This window comes from Melospiza georgiana, chromosome 3 (genome assembly GCF_028018845.1).
Source record: "Melospiza georgiana isolate bMelGeo1 chromosome 3, bMelGeo1.pri, whole genome shotgun sequence".
Taxonomy (NCBI): Eukaryota; Metazoa; Chordata; class Aves; order Passeriformes; family Passerellidae; genus Melospiza; species Melospiza georgiana.
Window position 1 is genome coordinate 49,368,856 of NC_080432.1, and position 19,384 is coordinate 49,388,239.

General features: G+C 43.1%; 1 protein-coding gene across 1 annotated transcript in view; it reads left to right on the forward strand.

The window, feature by feature from the left end:
- Window positions 1-3,098: 3,098 nt before the first annotated feature.
- The window catches only part of LTBP1 (latent transforming growth factor beta binding protein 1), a 187,590-nt gene continuing 171,304 nt past the window's right edge, over window positions 3,099-19,384 (forward strand). The window contains exons 1-3 of the mRNA XM_058019741.1: window positions 3,099-3,553; window positions 3,933-4,003; window positions 18,145-18,433. Coding sequence (XP_057875724.1) covers window positions 3,099-3,553; window positions 3,933-4,003; window positions 18,145-18,433 — 815 coding nt within the window. The remainder of the gene's footprint in view (window positions 3,554-3,932; window positions 4,004-18,144; window positions 18,434-19,384) is intronic.

A 19,384-nucleotide genomic window follows, 5' to 3' on the forward strand; every position in this document is an offset into this window, starting at 1 on the left:
TGAACAATGCTATTTTGGTCCTTCTTATAGATACTCACACTCTCAAACTGGCTAATCCCCTGTCCATTAAGCCTTTAAACCTTGAGGCAGTTGTGCCATCTCATCAGGGCAGCAGTTCTGTCTCCTGCATCTGTCCTGCTCCCAGCCTTCCAGCCAGCTCTGCCCTTCTCAGCCTCACCCTTTCAGCAGAGCATCCAGAGGTCTGCCCCTCTGGAGGCTGGTGTACAGACTAAGGAACTTTATGTTCCTTATGTCCACCCTTTAGTCACAAACCACAGGGGACAAGAACAGAAACAGTGCAAACTGCTTTCCCAACTCTTCTTCAAATAGAGGGCTGTTCCTGAAAGGTGGTGTGAGGTACTAATTCCTGTTTGTCACTGCTTACTCAAGTCAGTGGCTTTTCCACAGGAGCTGGGGAGGCAGCCAGGACAGGTTTCCCACAAGCAGTGACACCATTTACTGAAGAATGCTCAGAATTTTAGTAGTCACCTGGCTTGATTTTAAAAGGCCAGCATCTGGCTGATGCTGCTCTGTGCTGGATGAACTTCTTGTCCTTTGGAAGCAGAAACTTCTACATGTGAAAAGATTTTTGAGCTGAGATTTAGTCTGCAGTGGTGGTTCACTGAAGTCCTCTTTCAGCTGTTAAAACTTATGCAGCCAACCTGATGTGTTACTGCAGCCAAACCTGACATCCAAGACCTTGTGGAGAAGAAGGAGGGGGAGGGAGGGAGGAAGCAAAACCAGATAGCAGACAAATGGAAAAGTGTGGATTTCCTTGCTAGAGGGGGGGAAAAAAAAAGAGAACACTGAAAATCAGATATGCCATGTAAATTTGTGAGGAGTGCTTGACCTCTAGCAATTAATTTCAGATAACACTAAATGTTTTTTCAAGAATGGCTTTATACCTCAGTGATTCTATGCAAGGCATCCACCTTTGTGGCTGTATTTCCCTTGAGGTTCCTTACCACTTGCTTTACAGTAGCCAGTAATGCACCACATTTGCCCCCTGCTTGACATGACTTAAACCTCACATTTCTTAAAAGCAACTGGCTGCTGCTGTGGAATGATGCAGTTTTTGCCCTCTGTTCAACAAACCCAGCCACACACAGAGTTGTGATCTCATTCTGGAAAACTTCTGAAGGACAGTGGCCTTGTGCAGAGCAACAATCCTGAGTACCACGTCAGTTTCTCACCACTTACTCTGTCCTCACCTCCCCACACTGGTTTCAAGGTGTTTTTCTGTTCCCTAAATAGTGCAAAACCGGTTAGCATAGTTGGGATTTACAGTAATTAGCTTTTGGAAGGCTGAGCAGTTCACTTGCTGGGAATGTCTTCCAAGTTAAAAAGACAATAGATGTATATGTTTGCTATGAGAAGAGGCAGTGGTCTCACAGTTATCTTCCCTGCTAACTTCAACTGGGGGCTTGGAAACTTTTAGGCTTTATCTCAGTTTTTCTCTGAAGCACCACAGAGTTTCATTCTCATTTAATCCACTGTGGATTTAGAATACCCAAGTACTTGTGGCATTTTCTTTTCAAAAACTGGGTTTCAATTCAGACCACTGGAGGCACAGGAGCAGAAGCCTTTAACATTGATGTGGATCCCTTACACTGTGACTATAGCAAGCTCCAAACTCCCATCTATTTAAAACATCTATTTATTTTTGAGCAGTTTTAAATAGATGAGAACTAAAGAGGAAGGGACTGTTGTGCTCTCAACACTGGCTTTTGCCTAGAATTGAGTACACCTAAAACCCTCCTGCTCCCCTCTGTCTGTGTAGCTGTGCCAAGAGCATTTAAGAGCAAAATCTCGTCAGTTTGGAGCCGGGGTCAGTGTCCTTAAAGCTCTGGAAAAGAGCAGAGGAGAGCCCTGGGAGGAGGACCTGAATTCCAAGCTATTGGATTTGCAAACTGATTCTCCACAAAGTTTCTTGGAAAGAGCTCGGACACATCAGCTTCTGAGTATTTTAAAAGATGTACCTTCGGGTTATATTGTGAACTTTTGTTTTTTTGTTTACAGTGCTGAAGGATGAGATTAGTGAAGACCTACTGGAGAAAAAAGTGGGCAGTTTTGCTTATACATTAATTACGAGTATACAATTGTGGTTTGTATTTCATTCTTTACTAATACATACTGCTTTACGAACATAAAGAAAAACAAGGAACAATACAGTCCCTCCTAATCCTGCTAAGCGCAGCCTCTGACTCTCACCAGGCTGAGACGGAGGGATGTGGTTACCTTAAACGTGTGTAAGCGCTTTCATCGAGTCCCCACCTACCGAGTGAAGCACGTATATTACGCTTTGGGGGCTTTAAAGCCTCACCTCCATTGAAATACCGCAGAAAGGTTCAGCTGTTGCCGAAGCACAGGTACGGGCGGCTGTGCGGGCCGGTCCCGGGCAGAGGGCAGCTCGGCACCCGCGGGTTCCAGCGGCTATTTCCGAGGCTGGCTTGGCGGCGCACACCCCGGAGCTCCGCACCCCTGCCGGCCCTGCCCGCGGTCACCTGGCCCGGCCGGGCCCCCTCCGGCCCGGGAGCGCCCCTGCCGTGAGGGCGGGCCCAGACTGGCTGCGCGGGGCCGGCACCGGGCAGGGGCTCCCTCCGCCCGCCCCCTCCCCTCCGCACACGCTCACTCGCCGAGAAACTCTTAAAGAGGGGCTTGGGAACAGCCCGCACCGGCTCCGGGGCTGTTCTTTACACACGCAGGCAGACCCCTGGCAGCTCCGGCACCGAGACATCTGCTCTCCATTGCGACCACCCCCCTCCAGCAAACACCCTTCCCCTGCTGCTCCTCCTCCATTCCCGCTCCGGCTCGCAGCTCGGCTCGCACCCGCCGCTTCCTTTCTTCCAACGATGTTTTCCTGCTCTACGGGGCGAAGTGTTTGCTGAACTTTCCCAACAGTTTGGGGGGCGGGCGGGAGGATCCTGAGGCTTTTTTCCTCCTCCGCCCCGCCCGGAGCAGGTTGGGGGGCAGCGAGCGGAGGAGGGATCCGCGCCGCGGGCGCAGGTCGCACGCACCCCCGCGTCCTTTGGAGGAGAGGAAACCCTTGCGCCACGGCTCCGCGAAGTTCGCCGGCTGTAGGGATTCCCGCTGTGGAAATGGGTCGGATCAGATGGGGCTTTCTCCTCCTCCTCCTCGCTGCCTGGGCGCTTTTGTCACCAGGGCTCGCAGCTTCCGAAAAGGGCAGGCTAAGGAGGATCACGTACGTCCTGCAGCCCGGCCGGGGCAGCTCCTCTGCCAGCCGGCAGCAGCGCCCGACCCTCCTCGGGGGGGAGCAGCGGCAGCAGCAGCGCACGTTCAATGTGCAGCTGAACACGCGCTACGGCGGCGGCCCCCCGGAGCGGACCCGGCGGATGAGCAAGCCGGGCAGCGCCGCCGTCCAGCTCCGCTTGGGCCCCTCCGGCCAGGTCCACCCCAACTCCGCCGCTCACGCCTCCTCCTTCGCCAAACCGGCCCGCTTCAGCCCGCGGCTCAAGGCGCCGCCGGGCCCCCACGGCAACAGCAGCGCCGCCCTGCCCCTCCGCCAGAAGCACCAGCTGCCGCCGCTGCCGGGGTAAGGCGCCCTCCTGTCCCGCACGTCCCCCGCTCCACACCGCAGCTCCCGACCACCAGCAGCATCCCGGCCGCTGTCGCCCCTCTGGGAGGGGGGAGAGGGCGGGGGGCTGTCCCGGGCTCCGGGGGCACCGCGGCACTACCTGTCCGGGCCCGGCGCCCCGGAGCACCCGCGGCACGTGGGGCCGGGCGCGGGGCCAGCTCCCTTATCCCGGGAATCCGCGGCCGGCCCGGCCCGGCGTGAGGCGTCGAGTTCAGTCGGGAGGGTTCGTTCTTCCCGCCTTTTGTCTCCCCGGCCCAGTGCCCGCCCCGCGGCCCGGCTCGGCTTGGGGAGCGGGGCTGCCCCGCCGGACACTGGTCCTTGTTTGCTGTTCCCGCAGGGTCAATGTGTGCGGGGGGCAGTGCTGCCACGGCTGGAGCAAGGCCACGGGCTCCCAGCGCTGCATCAAACGTGAGTAGAGTGCGGGCGGGGAGGGGCGTGGGACTCCGAGACCAGGCTGGCACCTGGCGAGGTGGTGGGGGCTGGCATCGTCTGTGGGCAAAGAGGTGCTGGCTGAGCTACAGAACCCAGGGAACAGATCTGACACTCTTTCCATCCTTAAATCCCTCTTTCCTAACCTTCACCTTTGCTGAAGGGTGAATAGTGGGTGTCTCTCGCGTTTATTTGTAGCACAGTGACATTGTTGGAGAGAGTTTTGTGGAGACTTTGTGTGTGTGAGCATCCCTTCCCCGTCAGTTCTTGGTTTTTAGGAGTCTTCAGAATGGGGGGGGCTTAAGATGGTAAAGAATATACCAGAGGAGCACAGGTGGGGAGCAGGGAATTGCCATCTACCCACCCTGTCCCTTCACCAGTATGACACGTGAATGGTCCTGTGCTTACCACACGGAATTTTTGAAGGGCTGAACAACATGAAACAAGTGAGTTTGGTGACGGTAGAGTGATGTACCTTTACTGAGGTAACTAGAAACACAAAATAGGTGCAAAAAATAGCACTGATTGAGCCAGTCCTGCTATGCTCCTGTTGTTCTTTCTAATGGGAGAGTGGAAGAATTTCTGCTACTTTAGGCAAGACTCAGAATGATTGCTAGTGGCTAAACTGGAGTGATGTCATGAGGTCAGGAAAGACTGGAAGCGCATATGTCTTCAGGAAACGCCTGTGAGTATTAGTGAGATTGGGCAGATCTGGGAGTACTGCTGTAGTTCAGCAGGACAGATTGTTGTCCCTGAGAGAGCTGGAGTAAACACTGCTTTCGAGATTTTTTTTTTCCCCCCAATGGCTTTTGTCCCTGTGTGGGATTTTTCACAATAGGGAGCAATCACTTTTGTAATCCTGACTAAGGTCAAGTACCTTTGACCTGCATGGACCTGTTGCTAAGAAGCAAAGACTTTATGACAGTAGTTAAAGACAAAACCTCACCTACTAATCTAGACATGTATTTAAGATATGCTTCTAAATTAACATTTTCAAACACATGCTGCTGTGTTAGGTTAGTCACATTTGCTTAAGACCTTACAAGTACTAGAATGTTTTCCTCCAGTTTACAGTGATATTTTGAGGCTAACTGCAGAGCTTAATAAAAGCCTACCTTAGCTTAAAGACTAATAAAAAAATAAACCTCTTAGTAATTTCAGGACATTAAGTAAACATGTATTTTAGCTGTGCTATTGTCAACCAATTTTATTTTCGCTATTTTGAACAAAACTCAAACAATGTTTTGGTTTTTTTCTTAATGTCTTTTTCTCTGTCTTCTAGTAACTTTCATTTCCAGGCAACTTTTTTGTTTGTAAATTAGGTCATTTTCTTTGCTTTTTGTCCTTTATGGTTTGTCTTTTTCATTTCTCTGTTTATCACTTATCTTTTCTTTTTTATTGCCTTTTATTTTAAGAGTCTTCAGTAAGGACCAAGACAGAAAATTGGATTTTTATGTGATAGCTGTGTAGAATTTAATTTAAATCCATTAATTACTTGGCTAGTTCTTACAGTTACTGGAGGAATGGAGTAACAAAGTTAAAAGGAAGAAAGGTGGGAGGATTTTCTCATTTTGTGCCTCTGATATTAGGTTCTCCATAGCATTAAATATTCTTATTCTCTGCTCTGATGCTTCTCTAATTCCTCCTAGCAGTGGTATAATACACTTGGCTTGGATTTGCTCAGTTTCACCCCTCTCTTGGCAGGCCAAGGGAAGCACTGAATGTACTGAAGTTGTCTGTTTTGTAACTTAGGCAAACCATGAGATAGCATTGACTTGATTCAGCTCACAGTCATAAAAGCCAGATATCACCTTTTCTGGAAGCTCCTGATGTTCCTTTCAGAAGAAAAGAAGATTATAACTGAACAACAGTTAACTCCTTTGTTTCCTGTAAAATTATAAGTGAGTTTTTAAAATTCAGATAGCAGGCTCTGTTGGTTGTGAGTGCCTTATTGCAGCAGTGGATTAACTGTGCCACAGATGCTGGCACACCTGAGCTGACTTGATGCAAAGTTGGTTTGATTCTGTCAGGGTTTATTAGTTCAGGCTCAGTATCACTTTAATAAGCTATTTAGTCTCTAGGGCCAGATTTTATTCTTTTGCATGGTGCAAAGCCTGAGTTAATAAACCCCAGACCCATACTGGCTCTTTCCAGAGCTAACTTCCATTTGTCTGCATCGTGCTTCCAGAACCAGAGTGCTGAGAGCCAGCTCTGATCAGCGAAGTTTATTAGCTCAGGTGTAATCCCAGGCAGGAACAAGCAGCATGTGTTTCTGCTCTGCTGCACCTGTGTGAATAAGCCTGCCTGGAACCCTCAGAAAGAGGGGGTGAAGGGCAGAGGTCTGCTCTTGCAGCCAGGCTGCCTTCCCTTCCCTTTGCCTTGCTGGGTGGTGTTTGCCAGCCCTGCTTTCTCACGCGGGAGGCTCTGGCTGCCGTTCCCTTGGGTGACTTCTGTCCCAGCAGCCTGGCTGGGAGCAGTGGCAGCCACGTCCCTTTTCCCTCAGCAGCAGCCACAGGAGGTGTTTGAAATGTCTCTGTGCAGGTCAGAGGGCAGCATCTGGGTGGAAGAGGCAAGGGAACTTTGTAAGTACTTTTATTTAAACTTAAGTCTGGAGCTGAGCTGCCTGTTGTGTTTACATTTGTTCATGTTCTCTTGGATGCCTGACAGTCCTCAGAAGGTGAACTTCTGTCTTACTGTAAAATGTGTGAGAGTGCCTACCATATCCAGTTTAGACATGTAGGGTTTTCCCCCCTCTGTCCCTCATATTTCAGTTTTACGTTCTAAAGTTTTAAGAACTTTTTTCAAACTCAGAGTGACTCAAATTATGAAGAGCTGCATCATTCTAATTAAAAAAATTAAATGATAACACTCAGCGTTAGAAGTATTCAGAATTGCTTTATGCTGGGCATATGATGCCTAACAATCAAAACCAACCTTTTTGAAGCTTTCAGAACATCCACCTTTGGGTAAAGACAAAGGTGGGAAAAATTGAACCACAAGAGTAAACATCTTGGAAAGTCAGAAGCACGTGAAGGGGTTTAGGACAAGGATTGTCTTCCAGTCGTAGTTATCATAGGTTATAATCTGTGCAAGTGCAGTAATGAGATACCACTGAGGCTGGAGACACCATGTTTTGTTAGTACTTGTTGCATAACAGAGCTTTTTAGAAACATTAATTAGCTCTTTAACATGTCTCTAAGGCAAGTAAAGCTTAGAGAGTGGGGTTTTTATTATTTCATTTATGGAAATGAAACCAAATGTGGTCTTAGACAAGTTATAACAACTGTCAGGAAGGGCTGGAAATCAGGAGTTCCCACCACCCAAATGTGTGTTTATCCTGTTGAAATCTGTTGTCTCCGACTTCGTTACTTACTACTAAACTTCTGTTAGTTAAAACTACTTCTACAAAATTTGCTCTTCTGCTTGTTCTGGTTTTGTTTGCTTAATGGTACAAGGAGCTGGTTTTCATGTTGGGAACGTAAGAGAAAATTGCATATTGTATGGAGAATCTGATATCTTAAAAAGATAAATGAGAAGATCCACCTTGTAGTAGTAAACCCCTTGTAAAATGTATAATATGTTTTGTCTGGAGTATTAATAGCAGTTGTTTGTGAGTGACCTCAGTGTAAACTGGATGGTTAAAAAAATGGAAGGCGCCTACAGTTTTTAATGGCGTGAGTTCCTTACTGGAAAGGTGTAAGAAAGGCTCATAGGGCAAAGAGGTGAGGAAGTGGGTTTTGGAGGAACACATTCAGAATAAATTTCCTATAGGGAGATAAATTGCTGTCTTTGTAGAACCCAGGTGTGCCATCATTGTCATCTAAGATTAAAAGGGTATTAAGTCTTTCTTAGCTGAAGGTATCGTGTGTTTGCAAGCATGTATTCCATGCATAGGGCTAGTACTTTGGTGTTTTAACTGGACTGAATTCTATGAGTTTGATCATGAGCTGTCTGTCATGTCCTTGGGCACTTTGGGAAGGTCATCAGAAAATAAGAAAGCAGTCTGTTGGCTTTTTCTTTGTATTAAAGGATTATCTTGAAAATTCTCTTTTAAGAAAGACTGCCTGACTCAATGTTAAATAAAGACTTAGAGAGAATTAATTTATTTTTCAGAATAGGAAAATACACAACAGTAGATACTTGCTGCTGTAGAGGCAGGAGACTAGAAAGCTGTGAGAATACTTGCCCCGAGGAAGGGTCCCCTTGTTCAGTTTCTGAATTTGCTTGGCCTCTGCCTGTGCCCTGCTGTTCAGTTTGAGCCACCTCCTCCCTGAAGTTCCAGAGCAGCACTTCTGGCTGTGACTGAGTAAGCATGCTCCAGCTTTGTGTCTCCTTCAGGACATGGCACCTGACAGTGTGCCCAGGGGCTCCAGATCACCGGGATGGAGCGTGCCCTAAGCTGCTTCCAAATTGTGCTTCTGAATTTCTTGGGGAAGGTGAGGGAAAGATTGCAGCTTAGGTCTTGTCCTGGAATAGGGTTACGATCCAAGCCTGGAAACTTAGAAATATATGTGAGTCCTCCAGTTTAGATGTAAAACTCTGGATCACTAAACATTTTAGTATGATTTGCCTGGAATCTCTTTTTGTGCCTTCAGTTCAGCTCCTAGAAAGGGATATTCAGGAGAGCTGTTCTTTTCATCATTGGAACTGAGTACTTCAAATGTTTGCAGCTGTGCTTTTTGGTGGTTTTCTGGTCACAACCAGTTCCCGAGGCTTGTGCTTAATCAGTTTTGTGGCTTTGAGTTTTACCAAGTTCTGTTTATTTACATTGTGTATACAAAGCCTAACTATAACATACTGTCCCCAAATGTTGTTTCTTCTCATTCTAAGACCATCATCTCAGTAAAAGCAATACCAATCTCCTTCAAATTATGTCTAAATCAAAATTTAATATCTGAGTTTTAAAGAGACAAACTACTTTGACCCATGTGACTGACCTATACGTTAGTCCTTTTTGATCTATCTATCCTTTGATGTGGTTTTTAATTCAGAGTTGAAAAACCGAATGTTTGAGAAGCTTGGTTTTGCCTTTGCTGTGCTTGCTACTGTAATATGTAAATAAAACTTTTGAATTTCATGAACAGGAAATGGGCTTTCATAGTGGGAAAGTGCTTGTTAGGCCTTGGTAGTAATTCTTCTCTGCTTTATTTTTCACTTACTGCCCTTGGGAAGGGGATGGAATGACAGCGTCCAAATTCTTGTAGTCTTTGTCTACATTAGCATTAGCAAGCACCATGGAGCTCATCTATAGACAAAAAACCCTTTGGGTTTGATGACCTAAGGCCCAGGGCATGTGTGTTTCAGGGCTTAGTGCTTTATTTGGGGCAAGGTGTAGTCCGGTCTTGTGGAATGAACACCAATATGAGGCTGAAATACAGTAGGTGTGTTCTTGGAGTGCTCATGTTTTGAGTTTTGCTTTTTATTATTTAGATATATTTTTTTCTTTGCATCTTAAAAGAAATAGAGTGCACACACCTGAAGATGGTCCCACAACACAAACCAAACCTCTGTAAGTGCAGTTGGTACGACAGCTTCAGGAGAGGCTGACCCAAACCAGCAGAAATGCAGACTTTGAGCAGTGTTTGTCTCCTGGCCATGGCTGGCAGCCAACCTTCCTCCTGTGAAACCCAGCTGTGAAAGAGCTGTGAAAAATGGGGGAGCTGTTAGCTGCTGCCTCCTCTACACATGACCATGCCATGTGGCATTCCCTCATTTTGGTGAGGAAACTTAAGTCTGCAATTAGTATGAAGTGAAACCTACCCAGCCTTCTCTTTGTGAGACACTGGGGACTTTACTGGAAACAAGCTCATAGTGGTACATGGTCTGTTTCATACAAATACTACAAATGTGTATAGAATTAAGACAGAACCAGAAAAAAGAGAACCTTAAAAGAAACTTGTCAAGATGTTGTGCTCTCACGCTGGAGCAGATGGCAGATTGATAGTGAACTTGTTCAGCTCATTGCAGCAGTTAGTGTTAACAAAAGAAGCAGGACCTGCAGTAAAATTGTGGTAAATCTACAGTAGATAAAAAGTCCTGAACACTTCCCTTGTTAATAGAGAATGAGAATGAACACAGAAAACTGAAGTGTTTTGGTTTTATATTGTTTCCCTCCCTTTCACTTTGTTGGCTGTTTGTTTTCAGTGTGTAACTTGGAAGTGGAGAAGAAAGCTGTGTATGTGCCAGGGAAAGCTGTGGTTCATCCCTCAGTTGTGCACTGCCTGGTTCTGCACGTGTGTAGGAACAAAATGATGTATTGACACAGAAGTGATGCTTTGATACTCACAGGAGTAGTCTTACACCTCTCTCCTTACAGCTTCTCTTCCTGAGCATGGAGGAGGGAAGAGCTGGAAGGGAGCATGCTGCCCTCTCCTCCTGTCCTGCAAAGTGGCTTTGTGTTTGGGATCAGAGAGCCTCCCAACCTTGGGCACAGCAGGGCTGTAGCGAGGTGTGGGGTTCTGCTCTCTGTGAGGCCTGGAGAAAATGCAGCCTTCACCTCGAAGGGCTGCTGGTGCCAACTGATCCTGCCTTAAAGGAAGCTTGGATTGCCTGGGAGCTCTAGGATTTGTGGAGGGTAGATGAAAAGGGGCACACACCTCCCTAAACTGTCTCCCTGTTCAAACTCTGGAGTACTGGGTGTTAACAGATTATTGATGGTTTGGGTGGCCAAATCAGTTCATGCTCTGTAACTGATATGTTAGTTGCTGGACTGATGTTGGGCTGGGTTTGAGGTTTCTTTAGTTGGCTTTTTGTTCTGCCTTTAAAAGCAGCAGTACTTATGTAGCCTAGTTTATTCCTAGAAAATAGACCCTGTGCATTGACTAATGAAAGCAAGCAGATCTTTAGCATTTCTCCACATCCGTGACTGCACACACAGGGGAAAGAAACATGTTACATTTAGTAAGGGCAAGATGTTCATTTAAATACAGAGCTAAAAATAGGTCTGCTTGGGCATGTTCTTTTTTTTTTGTGAAGTGCAGATAGTAATCCCTGCATGTGGGAAATTGTTTTGTGTCCTATGGCAAGATTTGGGTTTTTTTATAATTGAGGTCAGGTTTTTATTATCCCTAGATGGCAGTTTAGGCCTGGAATTTCAGGGAAGTTCAACCGAATTGTGCACTCTTATTGAGAATTGGTTGAATTTAGGGAAAGCTTCATTGTACTTACTGGTTTGCTACTCTACTGTAATTAATAGTTTTTTTCTCTAGTATTTCTCTTTTTTGTAACACTTCAGTTGTCTGAATCCTGCATCCAGTTAAATATTTCCAGTTGCTTTTTTACTGAGCTTGTCTTCGTTTGTTCAGTTTCCTGCAAATTTATGATGAAGGATTTTGTAACAAAATAAGTAAGCACTGTACTGAGAAATGTTAAGAGAATTAAAAAGGATTGCATACTGGAGTGTTAACCACTCAAGCAGCAAAAACAGTGTGTAACATGTGAATCTGCCGGTTTCCTTCGCTTAGTCCATTCTGTAATGAACAATTTTCATTTTTATTTGTGGGCACTGGAATGATAAAGGGATTTGTAGCATGTGAAATGTTTGTCTTGTCAGAATATGCATAGTTATGATCTCTTAAAATTAAATACTTTTAAATGCCTCTCAGATTGTGCAGTCTTAAATATTTATATTATATCAACTCCAGTAAACACAACATGAATGAAAATGCCAAGTATGAAACAGTGTGTTATATATTCTTGCTGCTGATAGAATAATGCATCCTTTTGCTAAAGTTAAGCTTTTTAAGTATTTGAGTACAGTTGCTATTCAGTTCTGCTGAGTCTTGGCATTCAGAGATTATACAATGGAGATACATAGAATAAAATATTAGTAAAGTACATTATGTTGCCATTAGGTTGAGAGAGAAGCTGTTTTTTTGTGTGTTTGTTTTAAAAGAAATATGTATGCTAAAAGCATTGGTTTTTGTTTTCCCTCCCTTCCTGGAGGTCATGTTTACATGCCATTGTGGGAATGAATCTGATGGTTTGAAGTGGACTGCAAAGAATTCCAACACGTGCTTTCATTTGAAATATATTTAGGGAAAGAATTCCTTAAGACCATATAGTTATGATAAAAACAAGTTCCTGTGTAGAAAGATACAGATGGTTGCAATACCACCTCTATTAGTTGTGTAGAGGTCATACAGGTTTTCTGCAGTTAATGTAGTTTCTTAGGATTGTATAAAAGTAATTTCAGCTTTTTTTTTCTTCAATAAAATGGTTTTACAGCAAGGTTGTATGACCCTTGTTGCTAATTCTTCTCTCCTTCATTCTCAATGAATGTTTAGAATTTTTGCATATATTTTTGGTAAACTTTTCAATTTTTGAAACCTCTTTGGTGTGAGATACCCAGATAGAGAACTAGATCCCCAGAAAAGCATTAGCTTCAGTGAACTTTTGAGTTTCTGGACTCCAGTTGCATCCTCAGTCCTGACGATGACTTCATACTTAAAAGGGTATTCAGAGTAAAAGCAAATAATTAAGTGGTGAGCTAAGCAGTAGGGTAGTTCAGAGAACAGGAAATTCTATAAAAACATTGCTCTTCTTCAGGATGTCAGCACCACATTCAGATTTTTCTGAGACACACTGAAATATGCCTCTTTGCTTTCAGAACCCACAACTTTTTGCCTTCCAAGGAAAGCACTTCACTGCTTTTCTTCTGGAATCGGTGGGGGATCATCCCTCTGTCTTTCAACCCAGCAGGAGTTAAAGGTGCCTTTGTATCACAGCTTTTTGTTTAGGATGTGCACTCAACCAAGATGAGCTTTGGTTTGGTTTCCTCGTGTGTTTGAGGAATAAAAATATTGCATTCATGCAAGAAGGCAGTGTTTGTTATGCCTTTAGCAGTGTTCCTATGTTGCATGTAAGGAAACTTGAAAACTCTGCCCTCAGCACACACATATCCATGTCATAGTGTTGGTTTTTCCCCTTTCTGTAAACTTCATGCATACTTCGTTTCTCAACCATTTTGTGCTGGAATCTGAAACAGCTCTATGCTTAAAATCCTCTTTCCAATTGCTGTATTTTCTATTATTTGCCCTCTGGCATGTATTGTGCCTGACAGGATTTACACACTCCTGTGGGAGAAGTTGATACATACTGTGCCAATGTGCACGGTGGTGAAATTTGTTTAAACTGCTGTTGAGCTATTATGTGTGCTCAAATGGAGGAAAAAAAAAGGTAAATTTCACGTGGAAAAAGAAAGAAACATGGTAGATGGGTGCATTAGAAATGGCATAAGACTCACAACGCTGTTATAGCCAATTGTGTGGAAGTATTAGAAGTTCAGGAGTGACATTGAAAAATATTTGTGGTCATTTAAGTACAAACCAACAGCAGTTGCTTGTTAAAGGAAGGTGGAGCTGAAGCTAAAAGGCTAGAAACTTGGGTGCAGAAAACTTTTGGCATATTTAAATTTGTTTATTGTGAGTTTCTCACTGAAAAATATATTTTTGTGATTTTCTATTCTCCACAGGGGAGTAAACTTGTAAATATGTTGTTACTTTTGAGAAGGTGATTAGCATAGGAATGAGATTGTAATGATCTTAATCCAAGAATGAGCATTAGTTTAATATTACTTTAATAGAAACATTTTTAGGACAAGTGGAGTCGGTTATACTTGTATTTTGATTCATTTGAAGGGAAAAATATAAATTTTTATTTAAACTCCTTCCATAAATGACAGCATTTTATGCTTACTGGTTCCAAATAATAAATTATACTTGATTTGGAATGTATTGAAACTAATTACATGCTGTATATGTAGAAGTTTTAAAATATTTATGTGGTTTGAAACTATTATAAATCTTTTATTTTAGGTCTTACTTCTGCAAATATTTATATACACTTTAACTGTAATAACACGAGCACATGGACTGAAAAGTGTGTATGTATAGATCAGTCCCAAACCAACATAAGATGCTTTGGAAGGGGTGTGTATAAACCTAATGTTAATGTTATTTTACCCTTGCTTTTCTGAAAGGATATCACAAGTACAACCATGCTGGGCCTGATACGCATTTATCAAAGCCAGTAGTAGTCTGTGTGAGAGAGTGGTGAGCAGTGGTTGATTAGGGAAAGATGTATTACAAGGATGAACATTTTGGGCTTTCTGTGACTTAGGTACTTCTGAAGCAAATGTGTCACTTTATTTTTAATTGATACAGATTATGTGGTCTTAAAACATAAACCAACCCAAGACAATCCTGGTTCCTTCCCCGCTGTATTGGGTCTGGCTGAGCTGGGGCTGTGCTTTGCATTGGTACCTGGAAAGGTGTTGGTAACACTCCAGGCTGTTGGCTACTGCTGAGCAGCCCTGGCACAGCACCAGCAATGATTCCCAACATTCCCTTCCCCCCATCAATAGGCTGGGGGTGGACAAGGTCCTGGGAGGGGACACAACTGGGACAGCTGAGCCAAACTGACCAAAGGGATATTGCTTACCATATGGCATCAGCTCAGATAGAAAAGCTAAGGAAAGGTGAAGAAACAGAGGGCATTTGTTATTTACAAAGCTTGCCTTCTGATGCAACCCCTATGCATGCTGACGCCCTGCTTCCTGGGAATGGCTGAACATCTCTTGCTGATGGGAAGTAAAGAATAAGCCTGTTTTTTTTTTTTCTCTTTACTTGGGTGCCCACAAACCTTTTCTTTAGTAAACGGCCTTATCTCAACCTGTGAGTTGTTTTTGATCTTATTTTCTTTCCCCTGTCTAGCTGGGGACTGATAGAGCACCTTAATGGACTCCTGGCATCCAGCCCAGGTCAACCTCACCACAAACCATACTTCTGGAAAGTGAGGGAAGGTTGGCTGTATTGTCTGTGCCTGGCCTTTCAATGTGGCCAACTTCCATGGCACAGCAAGTTTTGGGTGTTGCAGCAAAGTAGCTCAAAGAGCAGATCTGTCAACCTCTGACAGAAAAATCTATGGAGACTTATTAAGCAAAAAACCAGCACTCTTGCTCAGGAAGTTGCTGAGCCTCTAATTCATAAAAGCTGTAGTGGTATAAATTTTTATTGTGTCTCACCCTGTCCTTAAGCATCCACCTTAGGCATTGAGGGAGAACACTCCACTTAAATGGATCTTTAATCTGACCCACTAAGCTTAGTCTCATTATTTGCATCTTTGCCAAGCTCCATTTTGAATTTCCAGTCATGACCCCCTTGAATTGAATAGGATGAAGTCAATTGCCTTTAACAGCAGTATATTGGCCTGCTTTTCAGTTTTGAACTTAATACTTCCACGCTGCAGGTTTTGGAACCTTAACTTTGTGGAAAATTCTGGTGTTTTCAGTTTTATGGGCCATTATTGTTGTCTTCAAACAAAATAATTAGGTCATTCATTTGGCACACTACAGCTGTCTTGAATGTTTTAGAAACTAAACTGCTGTATTATGTCAATTAAAATGTTCATTTTAATTCTTTCCTAAAACGTGATCTTTTATCCAGTTTTGTGATCTTCTATTATGCAACATTAATGAAGGACCTCAGTCAAAAGGTTCATTGCTGTGAAGATTTAATGGGTGGGGTTTTCAACCTGTTGTCACTGGTCTTACAACATAGTTGTTGGATCTCCTGATGGTTCTTTTGTTAAAGGCCAGTTAGAGTAATGCAGTTTGTCCTGCAGAACATTTGCTTCATGTACATGTAATGTGTTTCAGGATTTACTTTACTGTCAGTGAAGTAACAATGTTCAAGTCTGTGTGGGCAAAAAAGATGAGGTAATTTCAAAACAGGTTCTGTTTTTAGCTTTACAGTTTTAAATTCACTGCAGCCTTCACTTTAATCAGTAGAAACTCAAGGTTGTGTAGGCTTCTGAAGCACCACTTTGGTTCTTAACTACAGGAAAACGAGTTGCAGTCTTTCCAGGGTTGTCTTTTGTGTATGTATACATTGTTACTTCACTTTTGGGAGGAGATATGCCGTAATCAGTGTCCTAGCAGAGTGGGTGTTTTTTCACACTGACTTTTAGTGTGGTCTTCTTAGCTTACTTCAGTGTTGAGTCATTGGTTTTTAAATATTTTCTTGAGAAACTTAGAGGTTAATATAGGCACGTAAATCCATAAATCTCCACAAATATATGAATGGCTTCTTAATGTAAAAATGGGACTTTTGAAAGTCTTGCTTTTTTAAAAGAATTTTTTTCTAAAGCACTCACAACTGGGCCCAAATTCTTTACTGTGATTTTTGCACATTTCACACTGGTGACCCAGGTGATGGGGTCACTCTTCTGGTCTTGAGAGTCTCCAAAGCCAGTGAAATTTAATTAGAATTTCAGGCTTCTGAATTTATTTTCCAAAATATGATTTATTTTGGTCATGTACATATAATTGAATTTTCACTGTTTCTAGCAAAATCTAAGTTTTAAAATAAGGCACAGGGAAGACTTGGCTTATCTATTACAGCATATGCTTGTTGCAAATCCCCTCTCAAGTTTTCAGTGAAAATGGTCTTCAGTCTTCCAGTAAAGATGAGAGAGTCTCAAAAATAAACCAGTAGAAGTGAGCAAATGATACTTTTGTGTTGCCAGGGAGGTGTATAATATACATTTAAGGTAAATATATGAGAAAGAAGAGAACTTCCACATGGAGGGGAAAAGTGTAAGTGAAAAAACCCCATGCAAAACTCAGGTTTAAGTTACAGGGCAATTCTGGTGCTGTGTGCAGTTGGTATATATATGATACATTTGCCAGTGGATAAAATAGGCTTCCAAATTAACACAGTCCCATTCTAATGAGTTAATTCATATATATTCTTGTGCATTTAGTTTATTTTTGCATATAGAAGAATGTATCATAACTTGATTGAAGTGTCAAGTACTCTATTTGGGCCAGGGTTGTGGACTGATTTTTGTTCAGTTGGATGTATCTGAATATGGTGCAGAATCCCATGTTATAGTTCAAGATATTATCTTACCTATTCTAGTAAAAAAATTATCACCTGACATAAACTTTTGTTGATATTAAAAGATCATTAACAATATTAACCGTTTGCTTAGTTTGTAGGAACAAAGTAGCTCAGCCATGGTTTTTTCTTATACGTGCTTCATTGTATGCCATCTTTAATGTGAACAATGAAACTTTTTTTTGCTTTAATATTAAGTTGTGTCCTTTAGATAAGATAATTAATTTGTTTTGCCATCTTTATGTGATGCAAATTTCACTATCCAAAATAAATCCTCAAGGTAGACATGCCTTTGCAATATTATGTATACTTATAGTCAGCAGTTGCTTTTGCTTTTCTTCCTCCCTCCCTCCATTTTTTGGATGGGATTTGCTGCTCCTCCCAGTTTCTTGTTCATTCAGAGTGGAGTTGGTACTGCATTATCTGGGTGTACAAGCTGGGTGTTGGGTTAGGCTGGTTATTCAGACTCCCTCTGTAGTCACTAGGTAGAGCAAGGCAAGGCAGTGTAATCAATCCTCTCTGAAGGCCAAGTGTGTTTTAAAGAATCTGATCCCTTTTCACTGATGGCACAAAGAACCTATAGAAGCTGGTTTGGGATAATCACAAGCACCTGTCTGTTTCTTCCTAGGTGTAGCAAGGTCTTGGTAGCAGCAGCTCCCATCTCCGGTGTTTTTACAGTGGGGTGGGTTACTGCAGGGAATGTCATTTGGGTTTTAGAGGGGGAAGGGTTGAATTGCTTCACACTTCTCTGCAATATTTTGGTGATCTATAATGTGGCTGTAGGGATTCATTCTAGGTACCTATGCAGCATCTGATTTTAAAATAGTGGTAAAATCATCCCAGCCTGGATCAGTAGTAGAATTGTGTACCTGTGTAGTATTGTTTCATCAGATGCGGTTTGGGTTTTTAAAGTATGAGGAGAAGGGATGCTGAGCAGAAAGGAGGAAGATTTGAAATAATGCTGTATTTAACTAGTGCATTTCCTATTTTTTATATCCAGCATTTTACTTTTTGAAGTTGTTAAAATTTTGTGCATGTCTGCTGTGCTAGAATCAGTAAAAGCTGTGCCAACTTGTATATTATCTTTTGTGGAGCTTAGCAATATTGCTCTCCCCTACTCCAGTTAACATTAACCATTAATGCCTTTTTTTATTGTGGGGAGGGTTTGCATTTTCCTTCCTGCTTTGTTTCACAGGTACTTTTTAAAATGTCTTTCCTCAGCGAACTGTGCACCACCGTGCCAAAATGGAGGGATGTGCCTGCGACCCCAGCTTTGTGTGTGCAAACCAGGCACAAAAGGGAGCTCCTGTGAGGATACAGGCGTGCAAGACACATCTTCCCCTGCAGGCCGGAGCCCCGCTGTTCCCCCGTGGCCCATACCCCAGCAGGCTGCCCAGCAGACCTTCTCCCAGAAGGTGCAGGTCCCACCCAAGGCGGGCCCCATGGCTCAGATGGCATTCACAATCAAGCAGAAGCCTCCTGTTGGGTTAACTCAGCAAATGCAGCCACAGTAAGTGTTTTCTTTGTTCTCAAAGAAGTTCAGTATGTCAGATTTATAAAGTGTTGTTCCTTGCAAATGTTTTCAAAAAATCATACTTGCAAACTGTCAGATTTTTTTAAAACAGCTTCTTGTTTTAACTGTAAGATTTCAGTGGATGCTTAGACTGTTATTACTTATGAGCCAGATTTCCTTACCTGAAGAGAATTTGATATCAGTCCCATGCTATCAGTCAGCTTCTCTTTTCCTTAGAATGATACTGCTGTACTAGTTTTGGAGGAATTATTCCTAATTTACACCCATGACCTTTTGAGTTGATCCTAGAAACAAGGTCTGACATGGAGTTCTAACACATTGTGTAACTGAGGAGAGTAAGATTTGGTGCTTCTGTTCGGGTTTCTTCTATCTGCATTATATTTTCTCTTTTAATTAGAAGTGTGTGTGTCTGTGCTACAATGAATATTTCTGCTTGCTTGTCTTTGAGGTTCAGGATTGTATCTGACTGCCATAAACAGCGAGGAAACACCCATCTTGTTAGACAATTTTTTCTCTGCCTCTTTAGTAGCTGGTGACTTAGCCAGCCTTTGATATTATTTCTCTGAGCTTTAAGTACTTAATGTGAGTCTGAAATTTCTCTAATTGTACTGTTGTTTTTATTGATGTGTGCAACCTTAATTTATTTCAAGACCCCATTTGATATGGGGGGAGGAAGGGTCACAGGAGGGTGGTAGTCAAGTGGAATGTGAGCAGTTTTAGGTGTTTTCACCTAAAACTGCTGCTGTCCTTCCGCTTTCAGGTGAAGACAGTGACAAAAGGTGTTTCTGTCCTGTAAGAGGTGTTGCTTTTGGAGAGATTGCTTTTGCTTTTAGGGAAGGTGTAGTTTGTCTTGCTTCTAGTCTGCAGAGCAAGATAATCAGGACTAGGAAATAAATTGTGTTTTCCTGTGTTTTCCATTTTCAAAAG